Raw genomic sequence first — 19,596 nt, forward strand, 5'->3', positions numbered from 1 at the left:
CTACAGAAACAAAATAGTCCACTGAAATTCCTTATTTTTGAGTCATCAAGATTTGCTTACTGTAATAATAATAAAAAACTGCGATTTTGAAAAAATTGTTTTAATTAAAAGTCTGATTGAGCTTTTTCCAATTTCAAACTATAAGACTCAACATATTTTTACTAGCTAGTTCTTATAACTTCATGTTTTTACTTCAATATTTACTACAATCAGTAATCTTGTACTTTTGTTGTACAAATGAAAATAAAACAAACAAACATAATTTCAGACCCATTCTGTGCTAGATATGTGTGAAATGTAATTCCGAAAAAAAATGCCACCCAACTCACCTCAAAATAGGTGTCTCGTGAAGGCTTGAGTAAATCTCGGCCAAAAACAAATATTCCATCCGTTCTTATATTCGCTGGTGTTTTCCTCAGTAAGGTATCAGTTTCTGTCACTCCACAATCAGTTATAAGATTTGCAGTTTGTCCATTCACACTCAAAGCTATCCGATGCCATCTACAAGTCAGAGGGAATAAAATGCCTTAAAGTGAGGGTATACATTTGGTTATAATAAAATAAAATAAAAATTACCCTTATTAAAAATGTTCATTGGTAAGAAGAACTGCAGCTGTTATTGTATAACATTTTAAGAAACGATTCTCAATGAATATGGTTTAAGAGAAAGAGATGATAAACGTTTCAAATGGATCTCATTTGAGGGGGAAATGTGATCTTTTCTAATGCTACCACTTATGACAGCGATTACTTAGTTCAAAAAGCCAGGGACAAACTCAACCTATTAACACTAATGTGGTCTAACACCCTTGGGTAGCAGCACGTTCTGCCTCAGTGAAGCTAACAAGGCCGCTACCCTTAAACTGGAAATATTATCCCCTAGAAAGGAATACTGTTCTCTCAATGACAAGTCGGAAACCATTTAATGACAACGACACCTGTCACCATAGTTTGGCCCAGAGGGTCATTGTCATCCAACCTATATCCAAAGCAGATTTATAAGATTGGGGATTGGACCCGTCTTCCCTTCTACAATTTCCCCCGATCGGGAAGCCTTGGTTTAGGCCTGATTGTGAGGTCGTCAAACTTTGAGATGTAGCTGTCATAACTCTCTAGACCTTTCTTTTGCAACGTCACAGCTCGAGTTTTTGCCAACCAAATTTGGAAAACTATGGAAAGCCATAAAGGCAAAAATCAAAAATAGATCACTTCTGACACTGTTTGAACAATGTACACAAAATAATATTCCAACATTGTGTTGATTTTGTTGAAACACAAACATCTAATTATGGGAGGTATTTTATTTAATCGAAAGTTTACAGATAATGAGTTTGGTTAAAACACCTGTTAAAACGAAAGAGTGTTTTACTAACTTTCGGCCGAGCATGCCAACCAAGGCGGTTTGTTTATCAACAAAAGAAAGGTATATATAACCCCCTAACATTGGCCGCCATCTTTGCTGAAGTAAGCACGCGTGAGTTGTGCGCAGCGCGTACACGCGTGTTGTTTTTACATCAAAGATGGCGGTCAATGACGTCTGTGCAATCCATCTCAAAGTGTATTAAGGGATTTCAAAGGAGTATCATTGGTTATAAGGCCACTCTCCCCCATACTTAACATAAATTGTATGGTTTCGGACCGTACAGCAAGTAACCCTCGAGCTGGTCCAATATACACCAACGAAGAACCCAACACCGGGAAATATTTACATAACTGCAATCCCCAAGTTGTTGACTCTCGCTTAGCCCATCCCAGAGTGCAAATGACAAGGTGATGACCTAAATGTACAGTATGGGTTCGAAAGGGACTGGGTCATGTCAAGTAAACTCTCGAGAGATAACATAAGTTTTCATATGTTGAGTCCCGTGAGGATGTTCTGTTCAGTAATATGTATGAGGCAGTTTTGTATTAGGTATTTATTCACCCTTTTTTTCTCAAGTGGTATTGAGATATAATTGGGCTGTTGGATGAAGACTTTTGTCTTAATTTTCGTTTCGAGCACAAATACGATGTATCAGGATGCAATATACCAGAAGGCCTACATTTTTCAATTAACAAGGAAATACTTTTCCGAATTAATCTGAGATCAGAAACAACACAATGTCATAATTTAAACCGCAGTTTCCTCAAATTGACAACATATATAACAGAAATATTCTTAACATTTTAAAACGAATTTGTTCTTTTTCTTTATTTTACGGGTGGTTGACACAGTACTCTGGTATATAGGTCGCCCTTGGCACGTTTAACTGTTTTTTGTTTTGTTCTTTCCCTCTTGGTTTAAACACTAACAGAATACTCAGTATTGTCATCATGTCCGTAAATCTATGATTTAGGCAAAAGCAACAAGCTACTAAATAAACAGGGCGAATAAACCCAGGAGCAGTCGGCGCTATCTGACGGAGGCCCAAGGGAGGTCGAAACGAGCACACAGCGTGCATCGGTTTCCAAAGTGACGACAAGAAAGTCTGTATTTACTGTGAGTAGATCGCAAGTGATCGTTTGTAGGGTGTCCCTATAGGCTAGTCACTGACATTGCACACAAATCTTTTGTGCCATGGGATCAGCAACTTGTTGAACTCCGACCAGCTTGAAATCCACCATTTTTGACTGATATGAATCACATAATATACTTTTCAGTTTTGTTTTTTTGTGTGCATGAATAATTGGTTATACAGCAGTGGGTCGATTCTGTGTCCAATATGATCTGGCCTTCGAGCTCACCTCGAAACCGAGGGTTCGCTTCCAACACAAGCGTTATCTTCACTCTACGCGGTCTTGACGAACTCAATGCTTTATTCTGTTAGGAAATTAGATTTAACAAAATGACAGCTCGTGTCAAGATTTTCCTGATTTCGCGGATGGCTGTAGACAGGTTGATGCAAAGGCACTCTAAGGAACCATCGATCTTAGGGGACAAAGAAAAGTCGAAAACAGGAGTACCAACGGAAACGATCGATTGTTATTTTGTTGTTTTTAGAAATAGCCTAATAAATAGAGAACGATGTGGCTTGTCATCATAAAAGTTGGAAGGACGTCTCAATGTCTTTTATCAAATTGTTGAAGTTTATAATTGGTGCATTTTTTTTTTGGGGGGGGACGCTTTAGCGAAAAACTTGACCGGGTAAAAAAATAAACAAAACACAAGGTTAAAGCTTTATATAAAACCTCCTCTAAAACATGTTTGTAAATACACATAAATTACTGTTAATATCTCTTCCAAATGAACCAAGATATTTAAATCTTACAAGTAAGTTTTTTTTGTAGCTGCTATCGGCAAATGACTGCAGCACCTTTCCTTCACTTCGGGGGAAATAGGTCACTCTAAGTGTTGTCCGAAACGAGCTGGCCATAAGTTCCCCAGCCTATGTCATAATGTTAGCAACACTAAAGAGCCACAGCTTCTACCATTTTAACAAACACTGCAAGTTGGTGTAATCCTTTTTACAGGACTCAGTCGCCCCCTTTAAAACATCATAATTGATGATGTGTTTCCATTCATATTGACATTTATGAAGAAAAGCTGTTGCACTATCACAACAATTAGAGGAACAACTGACTTGACATTATTTCCCTGGATGCATGCACGACGATTGTGTATCAAAACAATTGTTGAATGTGGTACCAGTTATTTTGTTGCGTGACTTTTGTTACAATAATTTTTCCTTTTATAAACAGTAGGATTTGGGTAATTTGGTTGAGCAGACAACATCAATCGTAGCCAATACAAATTCTGTTTTCTGCTTATTTTGTAGAATCGGTACAAACAAGTTCAAACAAATGATACAAACATCTTGAATTCCAGACTGATACTCATAGATTAGTTAGAAACAAAGACTCATTTATAGATGAAACAATTCATACCACTTCTGAAATGTTCAGCTTATCTTATTTTCCACTATGTTTTTAAGTTATGATAATCCAAACTTAATTCACAAAGGTTGTTTAAACTTTTACAAACCAAGTTTACCAGAGACCGGAATCTCAATTGCTTAGGGGAGATTCAGTGTGGTATTTCAATGTGGACTTTGGGGCTTAGGGCGCGAAGGACGAAAGCCTAATTCCCCAATGAAGATTTTCCGGTGGAAAGGCAGGGAAGGGTCTAATATCTGCGAAAGAAAGTCTCTATGAGAGAAGGACTAGGTATGATTCTGAATTGTCTGAACTCTTAGGCATGTTTCCCAATATTCAAGGAGAAATAAGGACCCCCAGCTTGACGCCGCCATTTTCATGGCCATTCCCAAACACGTGGTTAACGAATATGAATTCGAGGGGGTTGTAAGCCTCAATTTGTAGTATTTAAGTTGGGTGTCAATAGATCAAACCACGCATTTCTTCAACTCACACTAGGGTCAGAAGAGGTATTGTAAACCAGAACATGGGTTACACACAAACAAAACTGACAGGCGACTCATGAAAGATTGTGGAAGTATTTCGTTAGAACTGCATCTCGTTTTCCACACCCCCATCAACTCTAATGAAATGCTCCATTCAGTGAAAATTGCTGAAGGAAGCACAATTGAGGAATCAGATGGGCTTGTATCCCCCCTCCACACCCACCCATGCGGCGTGCTGAAAGTTCAATGTACACTATAAATATAGATACATGAATGCATGAAACTCTTGAAGAATTTATAGGGAACGTCTGCGACTCTTTCCCCTAGCTTTGGCTCACGCAAGCCACGGTAATCCCCCGGAGAAATAGTCTCAGGTCACGGCTGCTGTGGTTGTTTGAATAGAGAGAATGGTTGAAGATAGTAGTGGGATAAACTGCTTGTGTCACATGCTAACCAGGTGATGACCTTAGAAGAAGGTCATGGGGCACACGGGCTGATCGTGGGTTCTCAACGGGGAGCTCCTAGTACACCTTGAGTACATGCTATAATGTTCCCTATCTGATATTCGCATAGTGGTAACACTGCTATGTTAGAGGTATTGATGTGTGTTTGACAATGCGAACATGTATTGTGCACAACAACTGACATATCAATAAAGTTTTGCACTCTAGGTATCTTCAAACTACCAAATCAAAGGTTTTCACAAACCATAACTCCTCCGTGTCTGGATGAAACCATACCAAAACCAGCCAAAAGACATAACTTCCTACAACAGCAATAACCATTCAAATAATAAGATGCAACGCTTTATAAAAGCATCCGCATGGCAACAACCTCACTTTCGTCTTAAAATTGTTCAAGTTGGGATCACTGTTACAATTTCTCTCTCGCAGTCGAAGTATATAAAGTAGTCATTACAACCCATCAGTCACTCGGTCAGGTGATGAAAACCACTCACAAACTTGGAAACTGTAGAGAATTCTGACGGTGTATCGTGTTGACTGTTGTCAAAATGCGCAGAAACAAAGGTAAAACACACCATGGTTCCCATTGCCATCAATGGCAGGTTTGAATTCGAAGGAAACACTGAGCAACATTACACTCTCCACCGAACCCCCCCCCCCAAAAAAAAAAAAAAAAAAAAAAAACTTGTTCTGAAATCGTCTTTTTTTATGATAATGTTTAAGTTCGTAAAGAGAAGTCGCATTGAATGGTAACAGAAGTGACAATGTTGTAAGAAAGTATAGCCTTGCGAGGCAGTTCAGCAAGAGTCTGAAAGCGTGACATTGTTGGTATCGTAATCTTGTGAAGAATGAGCTGGAACTAATATTCTCCCAATGTTGTAAGTTCAATGAGAGTGCCTCGTTTGCCTAGTTGGACTTGAAACGGCAATTGAGTGGGAGCCAAACTATAGAAGTTTGACAAAGTCCAGGCTGGCGACAGTCAAAGAGTGACAGTCTAAAGACCGGGTCATAATGCTCTCTTATGGTTCCAGTGTACTAGACAGCGGATGGAGCTAGTCCCTAGAATCCCCGCTGTACTCACAATAAAAAAAAATGACAAAACTTAAGAGCACAAAGTGCAGATAATTAGCGTCTGATTGGGGGCCCAGTACCTCTCGCTGGGGTTACGGTGTGGCCGAATTTCGGCAAGTAAGCTCCATGCGAAGTAGACTGGTCCCTGTCTATATCCTGTCTAGGGTATAGACGGGCACCGGGTGAACCATTATGATACCAGTATGGCTACCATCAGTGGAGTTCTAGGCTGGTGCGCACAATACAATATATAAGTCCAATCTCAAACGTGTAACCAGTGAACAATGTCAAAGTTGAATGTTCCTGAAAGTGAGAAGCCGATCTGTGACGTTTTCCTGTACGCGCTTTGTGGGCGTGAAGTCAATCTAAGGGTTACATGAGATGACGCTTGCGTTAACATGTGCTGTGCAAATGGAACTGGCGGCCACCGGGCTCCACTGTGCCGACGACATAAACAAGGCTGGGAGTCGATGGGGTTAATAAGAAGACTCCAGGAATTCTCATGTTGATCTTACATGCTGAACGATATACTGTGTTTGTATTTTGCGTTGCGTTGCTACTGTGTTAGACAAAATGTGGCAAAGGGCAAGTCAGGTCCCGGTAGGGCTGCGACGAATTGAATAAATTCCTTTCGCTATCTGGCCCCTTTTCTCTATTCAAACCAAGGTTCCAACGACACTGGGATGAAATGAAATGGCTGCATGGCAGAGCTTCAGGCACATATATATGCTTTAAAAGCTCTCAACTTACACGGTACCTTTCTAAGCGAACAGGTGAAGACAGGAGAGCTTTTAGTAAGGCCATAGGAAGGCACAGCTCAAAGTAAAAGGAAGCAATGAAAACTAAGACTTCCTTCAAACCGTGAAGGTGGCCCAAACTAAGAGAAATCCTGGTGCAAAGTGTTAATGATAGATATCAATTTAAAAAACACCTGTTTGATTAACGCGTGTTCCTCCTACAAAGACTGAAAACATTTTCAAGATTAAAGTCACACGATTCAGTAGTCCCTCTTTTCACTTTTCTGTCAATGCAGGTCTGAAAACAAATGTTCAGGGGCTTTAAAATCAGGATGGGGTGTTCATTTGGGTGAGCCTTGTTTTTTCGATCACTCAGGGCATATCGGCCCCTTCGGGCAGTTTTTTTTTATCAGCCATTTCATGTACAACTGTTTTGTAATTGCCCATTAAAACAAATTTTCTGATCGCCAGAGGCACTTTATATTACAAAATAAACTTCGCATGAATAGTTTTATGATGTTTCCTGACAGATTTAGGAGTGTATTAAAATAAAATTCTCCATCTGCTTCTTGTCAGAAGCAGCTTTGAGGACTCAAGACTGGAGCACCAGCCAGAAGCTTAATTTTGTATTCAATTCAACAAAGTTTTTACAAAGAGTCTTTCTTTTGTATAAATTATCGAAAGATGAAACTTTCACTATAGCTGGTGGTGGAATTTTACCCGGGGTCAATTTCACTAAAAAGCACGGAGTTTCATCCTATGATGAGTTTGTCAGTACTACTATAGCGATTTGTATTCTGACATCACACTTTGCTGAGCAGTCAAGATTGATTTAGTTAGGATCAAGAGATCTTTCTGACTCGGCCTTAGTAGTGCATTCATCTCGGTTTGCTTAGACCTACATGGGTGACAAAAACCCACATCAGTGTTCCAACAGATGGGTAGTTATCCTTAGCTATTTATGTAATTTCCAGTTCCAAAGGCAGAGTCCACATGCTCTATTGCTTAAAATGGGAAAAAATAGCTGGGTTGAATCCATTCGTCACAATGATTGCAGCTGTTCATATCGGCATGGTATTATTTTGAAGTTTGGTGATACAAGGTCACCTGGCATGACCCCCACATGCCGAGACGCTAGGCATCAAGAAATCTCTAACGGGTTTAGGTATTATTCTCTGTTTTAATTCAAGACTTTTTTTCTCGTTGCTACGCGGCCATAAAACTCCAGAAAGTTAATGGCAGATCCAGGGGAATTGTGATGCATGTGCCCCCTTTTCAGCTTTGAGGACGGAAATGCCCCCTGTGAATCTGGGGGTCCCCAATCAGCTAGTGGGTTTGATTGATAGGGCTCCACCCTACCCTATAGTAAGAGAGATGTCATTTAAGGTGGGGGGGGGGGTCGATCTGATGTTTGGGACTTCTAAAAGCTGCTTAGTATGCGAATTATTACGCTAAGCAATGAGTCTTCCTAAACTGAGTCATTCACCCTGCATGCCTTAGCTTTGTGAGTGGTCCTCAGTATGTTTGTTCTATAAAATAGCTTTTGACAAACTTTGGTTTGGAACTGCTTCGAACTGAAAACAGTGGAAGAATTATACGGTTTGGACTTAACTGATAATGTGTTATTTGTTGAGAAATCTGTGTAGAGTCAAAGTAAAGTAGGCTTCATGGTGTTTCCATTGGTTAGTTTCCAGGACAATATACTAGCGGAAAAAACGCTGTTATTTTCAATGAAACACTTTATGGTGAATGCTGATAACATAATCGCATTGTTTTATATGGAGTTATTAAACATAAAGGAGCGAAGGTGAGCTCACAATTTCCTGACTACTGAATGGAAACGTGTAGCAAGTGGTTAATATTGAACCTCGTTGGTGTCAAACATGAGCACTTACATGTACACCAGTTGAAGGAACTCAGAGGGTGGGTTTGTGGTTAGGGTGAGGGTTGTAAGTCTACCGGAACATTTCCCTCAGGTACCATCACAACTTAAAGAAGTGGTTTCAGTTATTTGATGAAATTTAAATTGCATTATTACCCACAAAGTAAAACATGGGCTCAATTTCACAAAGATTCATTTTAAGATGGGGGTGTCATCGCACTTTTCTTGGCAACTAAGATTGATTTGATCTTAGCTCTTTGTGAAATTGGTCTTTCGCTGTAAATAAAAGTCAAACCAAATTCCAGGATATCGACACATAAGGCCTTCATAGGGTTTCTACCACGTTGTATTTCCTATACATCCTAACTGTACATCATGAGAGGTTATAAGCAATGTCTCATTGAGGAACAAACCCACCAATGACCCTGAACGCATACCCCCATTTATCTTCCAAAACGTGACCCACAAATGACATCTACGAAAAAAATACACCGCCACCCCGGGCAAAAGTGCGTCTTAACATTTCAACACACTCAAACAATATGCCCTCAAATTTTTACCGACAATCACAAAGGTTGAGAATGTTAGAAACAAGAAAAAAATGTCTTCTTACTCGCCATCGGCAATGTTGAGCCTGAACCGGGGCCATTCCTTCTTGCCAGGACCATTGGCTTCGTCAGCATATTGTAAAACCGCTGGGTTGCCGATATCCAAGATGATTTTGGGCTCGCTGTTTATGTCATACAGCGAGAGTAGAATCATTTTCGACCGTTCTGGACCGCGTATTCTCACGGTTAAAAGTATCGAAAAATCCTCTGGAAAGAGTTCCCCTGTTGTTGTAAACAGAGAGATTATGAGTAAATGTGACCATGGCCCAATTTCATAGAGATGCTTAAGAAAAAAATGCTACTTTGCTAAGCAATATAAAATAAGCAGGATACCAGACACAAATTGACATGGTATTTTGGCTGGTAACATTATTCTGGTAATGGTAAGCATAATTTTGTTTTGCTTGGCTCATTTTTGTGCTTAAGAAGCTCTATGAAATTGGGCGCTTGTTAATTCATGCAACTCTATATAATAACTTCAGGGTCGGAAATGACCCAGATTCGGATCACGTGTGGCCTGATTCGGATCACGTGTGGCCTGATTCGAATCACGTGTGGCCTGATAAATTTCTGGGTCCGTATGACGAGGATCTGCGTCAAAAAGACCCAGAAACAGGTCAAAATGAGGCAAGTTCTTAGTTAAAATCCCTTTACAGTCATTTTCTGGATCAGCTTGACCTACAAATGGGTAGGGCACTCCTAGGACCCCGAATCGGAATCAGTTCTGACCCGAGCTTTTTTAGAGTGTGGTATTAATCAGACAACTCATTTGTCAATTTGTTTTATCTCATACTTTTTTTCGGGGTGGGGTGTGGCAAGTGCAATGGGGGTGGCATGGGTTCTGAGTGAAGGTTCCTGGTTACGACACTGTCCCAGTGATTTTTGTTTGTGTCTTACTAAGACGTAAGAGGGAATAGTAGGTTTGTTTGTTTGACGGGGTTAATCTTTGGTAAGGGTGTACAGGTAAAACTATGTCCCCTTCCCTTCACGATGAAACTGTGGACCCAGCCTATCAGCCTTTCTTCTCTTAAAGGTATAAAGGGTCACAAAAAGAGAAGTGCAAACCTGAAAACATCTTGGAAACCTCCAAGCTTGGACTGGCGTCTGTGTTGACGCTGAATGCCTCATCGGCCTGGGGGATAGCATCACCTACCCCTGGGCGGCGGTCACAGAATCCCTCCGCCCCACCTACTACTCCTCGTGAACCGGCAAAGTTAAGCTTTTCTAACACGTCTACTGTGCCTGTGGAATAATAGAAACAAAACGATTAATGGAATTCAAGCTTTTCAAAGAACTCGGACAGAGCAGAATGAAAAAAAAACTCTTAATATTGTTGCTTTAAAATGGAGAAAGGTTTCTTCACCTAGTTTTAATTGGAACACGGGTTGATTCGATGTCACTCCGTTCACGGTCTCACCCATGACATCAAGTTTACGTGGGAAAATCCCTGTCTAGCTCCTTCGTGAGACTCTAAGTCCCTGATAAGATCTGGTTTCAAGTTATAGTCCTACAAGGAATAGCTGAGAAACTGTCGACATTTAGTTTCCATACGCCTAACTTAGGAAACAATTATGATCAAACCATGGTCAAACAGTGGTGCAGATATCCTATGACAGAGATATCTTAAATTATAAAGAAGCTCAGAAACAGAGAGTGGGTTGTTTGGAGAAGAATGTTTTAATCGGGGTATCCAAGTATTTTCCACTTATGATAGTTAGTCTTGAGGCTTGAGTTGTTGTACTCTCCTAAAAGCATTGCTGCTGTCCTGGAGAGGGTGGGTTACAAATCCGTTGATTTTGCTTTATACTTATCAATATTGTGATTATCAGTTGTGGTATTGTCAGTTTGTCCTGGGAGAGATTGAAAGCTCCATCCCTCTATAGCTGGCAGTGCTTCTCTTTGGAACCCTTGCAGATTTGCTGCAATGACTGCAGACAAGGGTTAGGGTGGTTTCCATTGGAGAATATTGATATCTTGCTCTAGCACACAAGTGACTCAGCCGGGATTCTAACCCGCTCTTTACTGATCTGAAACACCAGAAACACTACGTATGACATTATAGCTTACAACTTCTCTCATCATTGACTCAATACTTAGAGTTGGATGAATTACATATTGAAACAATCTCTCGCCTGTAAGAAGGATTTCAAAGTGACACATTCCAAGACATTTTATATTCAAACGTTTGAGAAGATTAATGCAACAAGCCTCCCAAACGAAATTCCTCCTTGAACTCTGGTAAGGACAATCCAGTTTCCTCCTTCCAAACGAGTCTTAAAGGCCGAGGCGGTAAAATGGTCCTGCAATTTGGTTTTGATAAAATCAGCATTTGTTCTCGACATTGAAATACAATGGCCACGTCAAGTGATGGCAACCTGGCACAATACAAACTATAGAATGAGTTTAGTCAGAGCCAGTGGCTCCAGGATTGGTTCAAGTCCAAAACAGTTAAATATGGGGAAGCCTTGAACTCGACTATAAGCTGTAAACCAGAAACTATAGATGAGCAAAACACACATTTCAATTGGTTTTTCACTGGAAACCCATCACTTAAACATCCTTCTATTTTCGATGTCAGTTCTGATTGTGTTTCTTTGTTTGGTGAGGACACTCACCATCAGTAATACTCTTTATTTCGCCAAGGGAGACTCAAACAAAAGGTCGTATTTGGATTATAGTCACCTGACTCACTCTCATTATTTAAAATATGCCCCTGCACTTGAATGAAACGGAAGGAAGAGGCTCACAATCCTTCAACAGGGTATTCTTTAAGAAGTGTGAACATTTAGCAAGATCAACAGAACTTTCACTGTGGATATCATCGGGCAACGCCACACTAACTATGATGAGCAAACCATAACAGAAAGTTCGATTTCAACACAGTGTCTTTTTTATGCAGGAATATTATATTGGCATCAGTTTTACTCTCACAAACAAATTTCCTTGAGAATATATATTTGCTGCGAGTACCCACATACAAGCTGTCCTTCCTTTATCTTATCCTCAAATTGATGTTGGAGCAGAAACTTGTCCTCATTTCCCAAAGAAAGACCATAGATAAATCCAATCCCAACTTATACAGTCCCATATAACTTCATTCCACATAGTGCGATCCAGGACAATTATAATGTAACCGTCAACGTTTAGCAAAGGATACCACCGTTCATCTCACGGTCGGAACAGATTCATTCATCAACCACAGCGTGCTCCCTATTTGCCTGGGGTTGATAGGATGCCCAATATGATTTATAATGTCCCAATCGATTGGAATCTAGCCAAACTTCCTCAATATTTTTTAGAATGAAAATCGTGTTGTCCTCACGAGTAAAGTGAGTAAGGCATGGTGACCGGGTTGATGACTCACATACTTTGTCTTATTAACTGTCACTCTGCCAACACTTTGACACTTGTGGGAGGGAAAGGACAGTCATATGTGGAAATGCACAGTGTTTTGATGTGGGTTTACAGCGATATTGTGACATATAAAATCAAGGCCCACGTGGCTTTTACATATTGATTTGTTCCCCTCAGGCATGCTCCACGCTTGCCAGAAATCGAAAGTAAACAAACCACGACCGATCAACGAAACAACTTCATACATATAGTGCTATCTTATTTAACTCATATGGTATCTCCAGTTGGGTATCCCTTGAATCGATATCTTGTGATACCAAACCTTCCCATAGACAAACAACAGAACTTCCAAGGGCGTGAACGGATCAACCTCAAACAATTTATAGAGCGCATTATGCTTCACGCCCTTGACATACCACAGGTTCCCAGTGAAGAACTCGACCTAATCTCCAGGGGTTATTATTATGCGGGTTATTTTCACCACTAATCACATGGGAGGGTTTTTTTTTTTTATATCTTGGTTTTCATCATGATTAATTTGGGCCATAACCCGTGTATATTGTAACATCTAACACAACTTTAATAAAACTACCAGAGACAAAACAAAAAACTCGTGAACTTGGATCACCGTGTAGGTTTCTTGATTGTTCGTTGAAACGGAACCAATGACGGAAGCTTCTAAACTGACGATCTTGAACAACTTAGTTATTTTGGCAAGCAGAAGCAACGCCTTTCACGTTCCGACGAAGTTCATGACTTCAAGAAAATACTGTGCCCCTTCAACCTTGTCTTAAAAACATCAACACTACTAATTTGAACTTTTCTGAACTGTTCTGATGTCAACAAGCTATGATGGGAACGTTGTGTCAAAGTTGACAATAGGAACCAAAGCAGCAACAGATCTGATGGGACCATCCTAACACAATCTTACATCCATGTTTTGGCAACCGACTTCGTTCGTTTCATGAATCTTAAACTAAACTTCAGATGTTTGTACTCCTGGGAAAAACAGTGGTCGTAAATACTGCAGTTATTGTACACATTTAAAAAAGTTTGGGGACATCCAAGGCCATCTAAAGGGCCCCATGAAGGTCGACTAAATTACCCTGAGAAGAAAACAAAATATCGACAAGACCGAGTTAAGTGCAAACTTTGAAAACCGCATGCACGTATAGCCTGCTATACTTCTGCAAAAAAATGAAGGTCAGCTACAGTATTTGTGACGTCACTGTGACGATTTACTGAGAGGAACGATTAGTGAGGACGGTAAATAGTCGTAATCATTCGGAATTACTTTAATGCTGTATATTTTAAGCACAGTAAACAAAAACCAAGAATTGTTGTATGAAGGGATACATTATGTTAGGTTGTTTTGTATCAAAGTAAAATGTATATATCATGGTTATACGAGGGAGAGGGGAACTATGAATGGACCTTTATCTTGTTTCCATCATGGCCATGTGTCTTGTATCCAATACCAGCAAGGAATAATAACATTCATTGTACGAAGAGGAACCGGACTATTTCTCCTTACAGCCTCGTTTTTGGTTTCAATGATTTGAATGGGAGAAAATCAAGATGATCATTGGTATCAGTTCAATCTTCTAATACAATGAAAGGGAATTCTTTCTGGATTTTTTTTACAAGAAAACAGGAAAAGGTCAGGTGTGTCTTAACTCAAAGTTATGCTACAAATGACAATCTGTCATATTGGCATTTTATGAGACAGCCATTTAGAAACCACATCCCAACTAAACAGGTATCTCTGTTTTTTGAGGAGCATTGCATGTTAGTACATTGTATGCATTTTTGGCGAGCAAAAATTCCTTTATAAATCAACATTGAATCAACCGGTAACTGTCGTAAATTGGAGTCGTACATTAGTTTGAAAAGCAAACGAATAACCTTACGGGTACATCAATTCCTTCGAACATTACTTTCATTTTACAATTGAACAAATCATTCATTATTTGACATCTAACAGTTCATGACATTTAATATCTTGTTTAGGCCAGGTTCAATGAACTTAAATCCAATTGATAAAGACGTGAGAACCACTCCGAGTTATGTCCTTACTTATTAAGTTATAAGACCCAAATTAAAGTGGTTTTGGCTAGGAAATTGTTAATGTTCAAAAAAATGTATGGGGAAAACAAGAATACGCGCGGACAGTTTTGGAAAATGACGGTAAACCTTGGGTTACTGTCCATTATAAGATGTAATTATTACTGCATATTGCTGGCTCTCGTTACAGTCGGCCAAATTGGATTTTAGCCTTGGTTATAGCTAATTAAAAACAATAGGTGTTGCATCAAACACAACTTTACAACTTTGAAAGAGTTAATATACGAAATTTAAGTCACATGTATCAATGAATACATTGCAATAGGCTCTCGACGGGTTGTTTGTAAGTTGTATTGGGGTTTCTATTCACAATAACAGACTCCGAAGTAACAGATGTGAGAAGAATGACAAATCAATTTACTGTCAAAATTGAGTTAAATTGGAAAGACTGAAGGGACAACTATACCTACATTGCCCTGAAATGCTCTTTTTATTTCGATGCATTCAGTGGATAAACTCTTCTGGGAATTTCTCCAATTCAATGAACAGAATCACCTAAAAAAGAGGGGAAAACGCCGCAAAGAGAGAGTGAAATGCACTGATTGAATCGTTGAACTGTTCATGTAACATTACACTCATAATTACGAACTGCTGTTGTGGGTGCTGGCACCGTTGTTTCAACTCCCCTATATAATCTGGTCGCCAGCTGTTGGCGACAATTTACCGCTGTCGCGATTGTGAAGGCCGTCTATGAACGTGTCACAGTAAAAATAGGTGCCCACGTTGCAAAAAAAAAAAGACAATAAAAAATTCATATGGGAGCACAAAAGCCAACACCACTTGCCATGTTTTTTTTAATGAGTGTGTTGGATGGGTACTTTTTACTGTGAAACTGAAAACTATTTAAGGCCAATAAAACAATACTACAATTTATCATAAAAAAACAAGAATGTACTTTTAAATGGCTACCACTTTTGCCAACTATACCCTTCGATTCTTTATAAAGTATGTAGTGAAGTAAGAAATTCTACAGAAAAACAAGTAAAAATGACAATCTGTGGTTTCAGTAGCCTCCTGAAATAGAAACATGCTTCGTGATCGTTTTATTAATGCGTGGGCCTATATGGGGTCGACATGTCAGTTAAAATAAAACAACAAACTTTGTAAAGTAACTCAGTGAACTTTCAACGCATTTGTGCATGTGTTCATGTTTATGTTTTTTTCAATGGCGTAAGATCTTGTAACAACACAATAATGTGTACACAATAATTACGTATTCTTTATTGATAGTTCAGGAGGTATTTGAACTACACTTTAATTTGACAACCCAACTATGCTGACCATCAGATACCACGATAGGCCACAAAAAACATCACCAATAATTAGGCCCACTTTGTATCTGGTCCTCCAAAAAAACACAGGAGGCTCTATCCGTGACACCACTGTAAACAGTTTCTCGGGTTAGTGTTCATACCGCACAACAAGATTCTCACACGTTAATAATGTCCACCAATGTCGTGCTCTACAAACCTTTATTAACGATAATATCCTCATTCAAAAGACAAGTCGACCACGGTGAAAATTTCAGCACGTTAAAATTAACTGTTCAAATGACAAACCTAAAGGCTCTATGCAGTCAGTGCTTATTTACATTTTTAGGATGTACTTCTCCAGCCAAATGTTTGTTTGTGGGAAAAGTAATAGCTTTTTCATCAGTTCAACCATAATGCTTTATTTACAAAGTAAAGTAGATATACAGTTATTGTCCACAATTCATTACATCTCCAGAAATGATATTAAGACACACCCAGGAAACTTTATTTAACTCAATCTTGTGGCACTTCGACTGAAACATGACCTGAGCCCAATTTCCATCGAGCTTATTACCTAACAGTTCGCTTTTATAGCAAAATTAATGGGCAAGATACCAGACACAGATGGCACACGTTAAACCACGACTTAGGCTTCGGGTTTGGGCTGAGGCTAGCTTCATTATTTATCTTGGAAACAGTGCGCTTTCTTAACGGGGCTTTAGGCGACGTTGTGGAAGGCGACGTTGTGGAAGGCAAAGCCGAAGCCCATGAGCCATAGCCGTGTTTTCGAAAAGGGCTATAGACAACTTCCATACCAAGAAAATATTGTGCTATGTTTTTCTGCGCTTGATGTATTGTTCTTGTTTTGTTTTTCGAAGGGTTTAGTCTCCCTGAGCGAAAGATTCTAAGGGGTAGAGTCTCGATGGTATGGCCCCATTAAGCAGCAATTCTCGAGGACATAGTGGGGAGAGAGGATGCTGATTCAGCCACTCTATTGTAGAGGGCAACCCTAGTTTGCCTTCTTGGCTCTACAGCCGACAAGGTCACCGGTGATATATGCCGTAATTATGCATGTAAACTAATCTACTCCGAGAGAGTTACGACCTGAAGCTATCATCGACAACGGTTACTGCCTGGCTTGCAAACATAAACTTTCACTCAGTCGACGGAGGGAAAAAATAGAGCATGAATTCTCTTTTGTGTGTTTTGGTTTTTTGTTAAACGACATCTGCGGAAGGCCAAATTACGTATAACCTTGTCCGAGTTAAACTGAGGATACGTGGGTTACTATTAAAGCATTATAACAAATGTTCCCACTTTCAAATTAGATTGGGTTCACGTAGTGCCCTTTTGGTGTGTATACACATTGTATTGCTTTTTCAATCGAGTGAATAATATCACCTTATATGGAAAGTTATACCATCGGGGTTGGTGAGGGTAAACTAAACGAAGTGCACGTACATTAACAAAGACATATTCTTGCTCCCCCAAAATCTGTTCACTTTCATGGGAATTAACATTCGAAACCAGAAAGGGGAGAAGAAACCAAGAAAAGATGGTTTGGTTTTGTTGTATACCACACACACAGACAGATTGTGGACCTGCAAGTGTTCCAGTTATATACGTTATGACAATATTGCATTTTGAAGTGGGGGTAATTGCTGAGCTCAATAGGACTCATAACTACATAATAAGGAAAGTATGCGACCTTATCATGACCTCCTCTGCGTCTGAATTACAAGACTACCAGGGCTTGGGAACGAAATGTTCACAATAATTACGTGCGCGGGATCGTACGAGAACCATGCCAGACCATCTGGGCGGGAGGGCATTCGGGTTTCAACCTCATACTCAATGGTTATCGACCCCCGTTTCAAAGATACTCATTAAAATCTGTGTACGGCGATTCCGGGATATAAATAACGGGAATTAAAATGGTACATCGGTAACCAATCACAGGGCCGTACATTTCTCTATTCCACTGGGGTCCTGTCAGCGGAAATGAGCTACACCATGGGGACGAGGTTGCATAAAGCTGTCTTAAAACTGCCTGACTGGTTTGTAATAGGAGACAAATGAACGACCACAGGGAAGCTAACATGGTCGATTATTCCACACACAGGTAGAGCTCTCAAACAGCTGTCATGCATTAGAAAACTTTACAATATGATGAAAAATACTGATGAATGGAATTAAAATGTCTCTCAATTTCAGCATCCAATGATTGGTATGGTCATATAGTACATCCAATATTTGTATTGGTGGTCATATAACGAGGAAGGAATGCATGTGTGCTTCAAGTTTTACTGAACAATTTGGCGAAACACTAGAACTAAAGTCCTTTTGGTATTGTTTGATTAAGCTACATAATCTTCCATCTGGACTATTTATATAAAACCAAATAGATACCAAATAGGCCACGTAGACCCGAGGTCTTTCGGGATATTGTTTCTAGGGTTACCAACACAAATGTTACATAATATTGCCTCAAGGAAACTTGGTGGGTCAGCACAAATCAGCAGAGTGTTACCAGATTTGATCTTGTGTCTTTTTTGTAGTAGATAAATGCATTGTGCAATAAAATGACTTGTTGATTGCTTTGTGATGGAGACTGCACAGAAACATCCCATGGTCGAAATATAACCACTATAGTAGGTTTAAAAGAATTTCCTGCGCATTGATACTGAATAATCCATGTGGTTACTTCATCATGAGTAGTAGCCACTCGAAGTCTTGAACAAAGCATTGAACTGTATGTAGTGGCCTGACATGGTTTTAGACCAGTGAGATGGGTAATAGGAAATGACAGGTTGTCTGTTTTCTCAATCTTTACGTGTACCATTGTGGAACAATATATAAACACATGGCTCTGTAGTTCAGACCAGCAGAGTGGGTCTTTGGTTGGGGAAAACTTTTTGCCTCACTGGAGGCGCAACCTATTTAAAAGCAGAAATTATCACATGTTCTCTGTAAAATGTTGTTTTTGAAATAATCTCAAAGAGCAACATTCATGCCTGGAATAAAATGGAGGCCACGGATGCCATAGCATGTGGTGCCCCGGGGCTTGGCCTTGATGCCCCTTCTAAAGTTCCCCATAGACTTTAAGATTTTCAAATGGAAGTGTCTTGTACAAAATGAAATTCCAGGACATTTATATCAAGGAATTATTTTACACTATAAAGTATGTTCTGCATGGCGTCAACGTGGCAGTCAGGTCTCTGTCCCGCCCGGCATGATATGTCGCCTTCGGTCACCAGACTAGATTCCAGCTGCTGGGACCTTAACCCTACTCTTTAAGCATCATATTTGAGAAACTATGCCGGCACCAAATTTACTACTGGTGGTGGTATGTAGACCTAATGGAAAGCATTATCGTTGTGAAACTATGACTATAGAGATAAGTTAATCTTATGGTTCGGCTAGTGTGCCTACTTTTCAGACATGAACTTTGTTTTTGCTGATGTTTGGCACACATAAAATAAAATATGGCTGATAAATCCCCACTTCTCCGTTTATATTGAGCATAATGTATTGGGCTAATAAATCAATGCACAGTCTAAAACCATTGCAACATGAACAACAAGTAATATAGATTGTCCAAGAATTGTCTAACAGAGGTTCCCTATCATGCACTAGGTGTGTCCCCACAGATGGATATGGGTCCCCCAGTACTGATGGATTGAACGTGGGTCCCCCACTCAGTACAAAGGTTGTGGGTCCCCCAGTACGAAGGCTACGAGTCCCCCAGTACGAAGACTACGAGTCC

General features: G+C 39.8%; 1 protein-coding gene across 2 annotated transcripts in view; it reads right to left on the minus strand.

The window, feature by feature from the left end:
• Nucleotides 1-19,596, minus strand: part of LOC139948049 (uncharacterized) — a 65,643-nt gene that overhangs the window by 43,941 nt on the left and 2,106 nt on the right. For both annotated transcript variants that reach the window (XM_071946050.1, XM_071946049.1), the window contains exons 2-4: nt 10,165-10,341; nt 9,105-9,321; nt 330-501 (exon numbers count right to left, since the gene is read on the minus strand). In XM_071946050.1, the coding sequence (XP_071802151.1) occupies nt 330-501; nt 9,105-9,321; nt 10,165-10,341 (566 nt within the window). The remainder of the gene's footprint in view (nt 1-329; nt 502-9,104; nt 9,322-10,164; nt 10,342-19,596) is intronic.

Source organism: Asterias amurensis, chromosome 15, assembly GCF_032118995.1.
Source record: "Asterias amurensis chromosome 15, ASM3211899v1".
Taxonomy (NCBI): domain Eukaryota; kingdom Metazoa; phylum Echinodermata; class Asteroidea; order Forcipulatida; family Asteriidae; genus Asterias; species Asterias amurensis.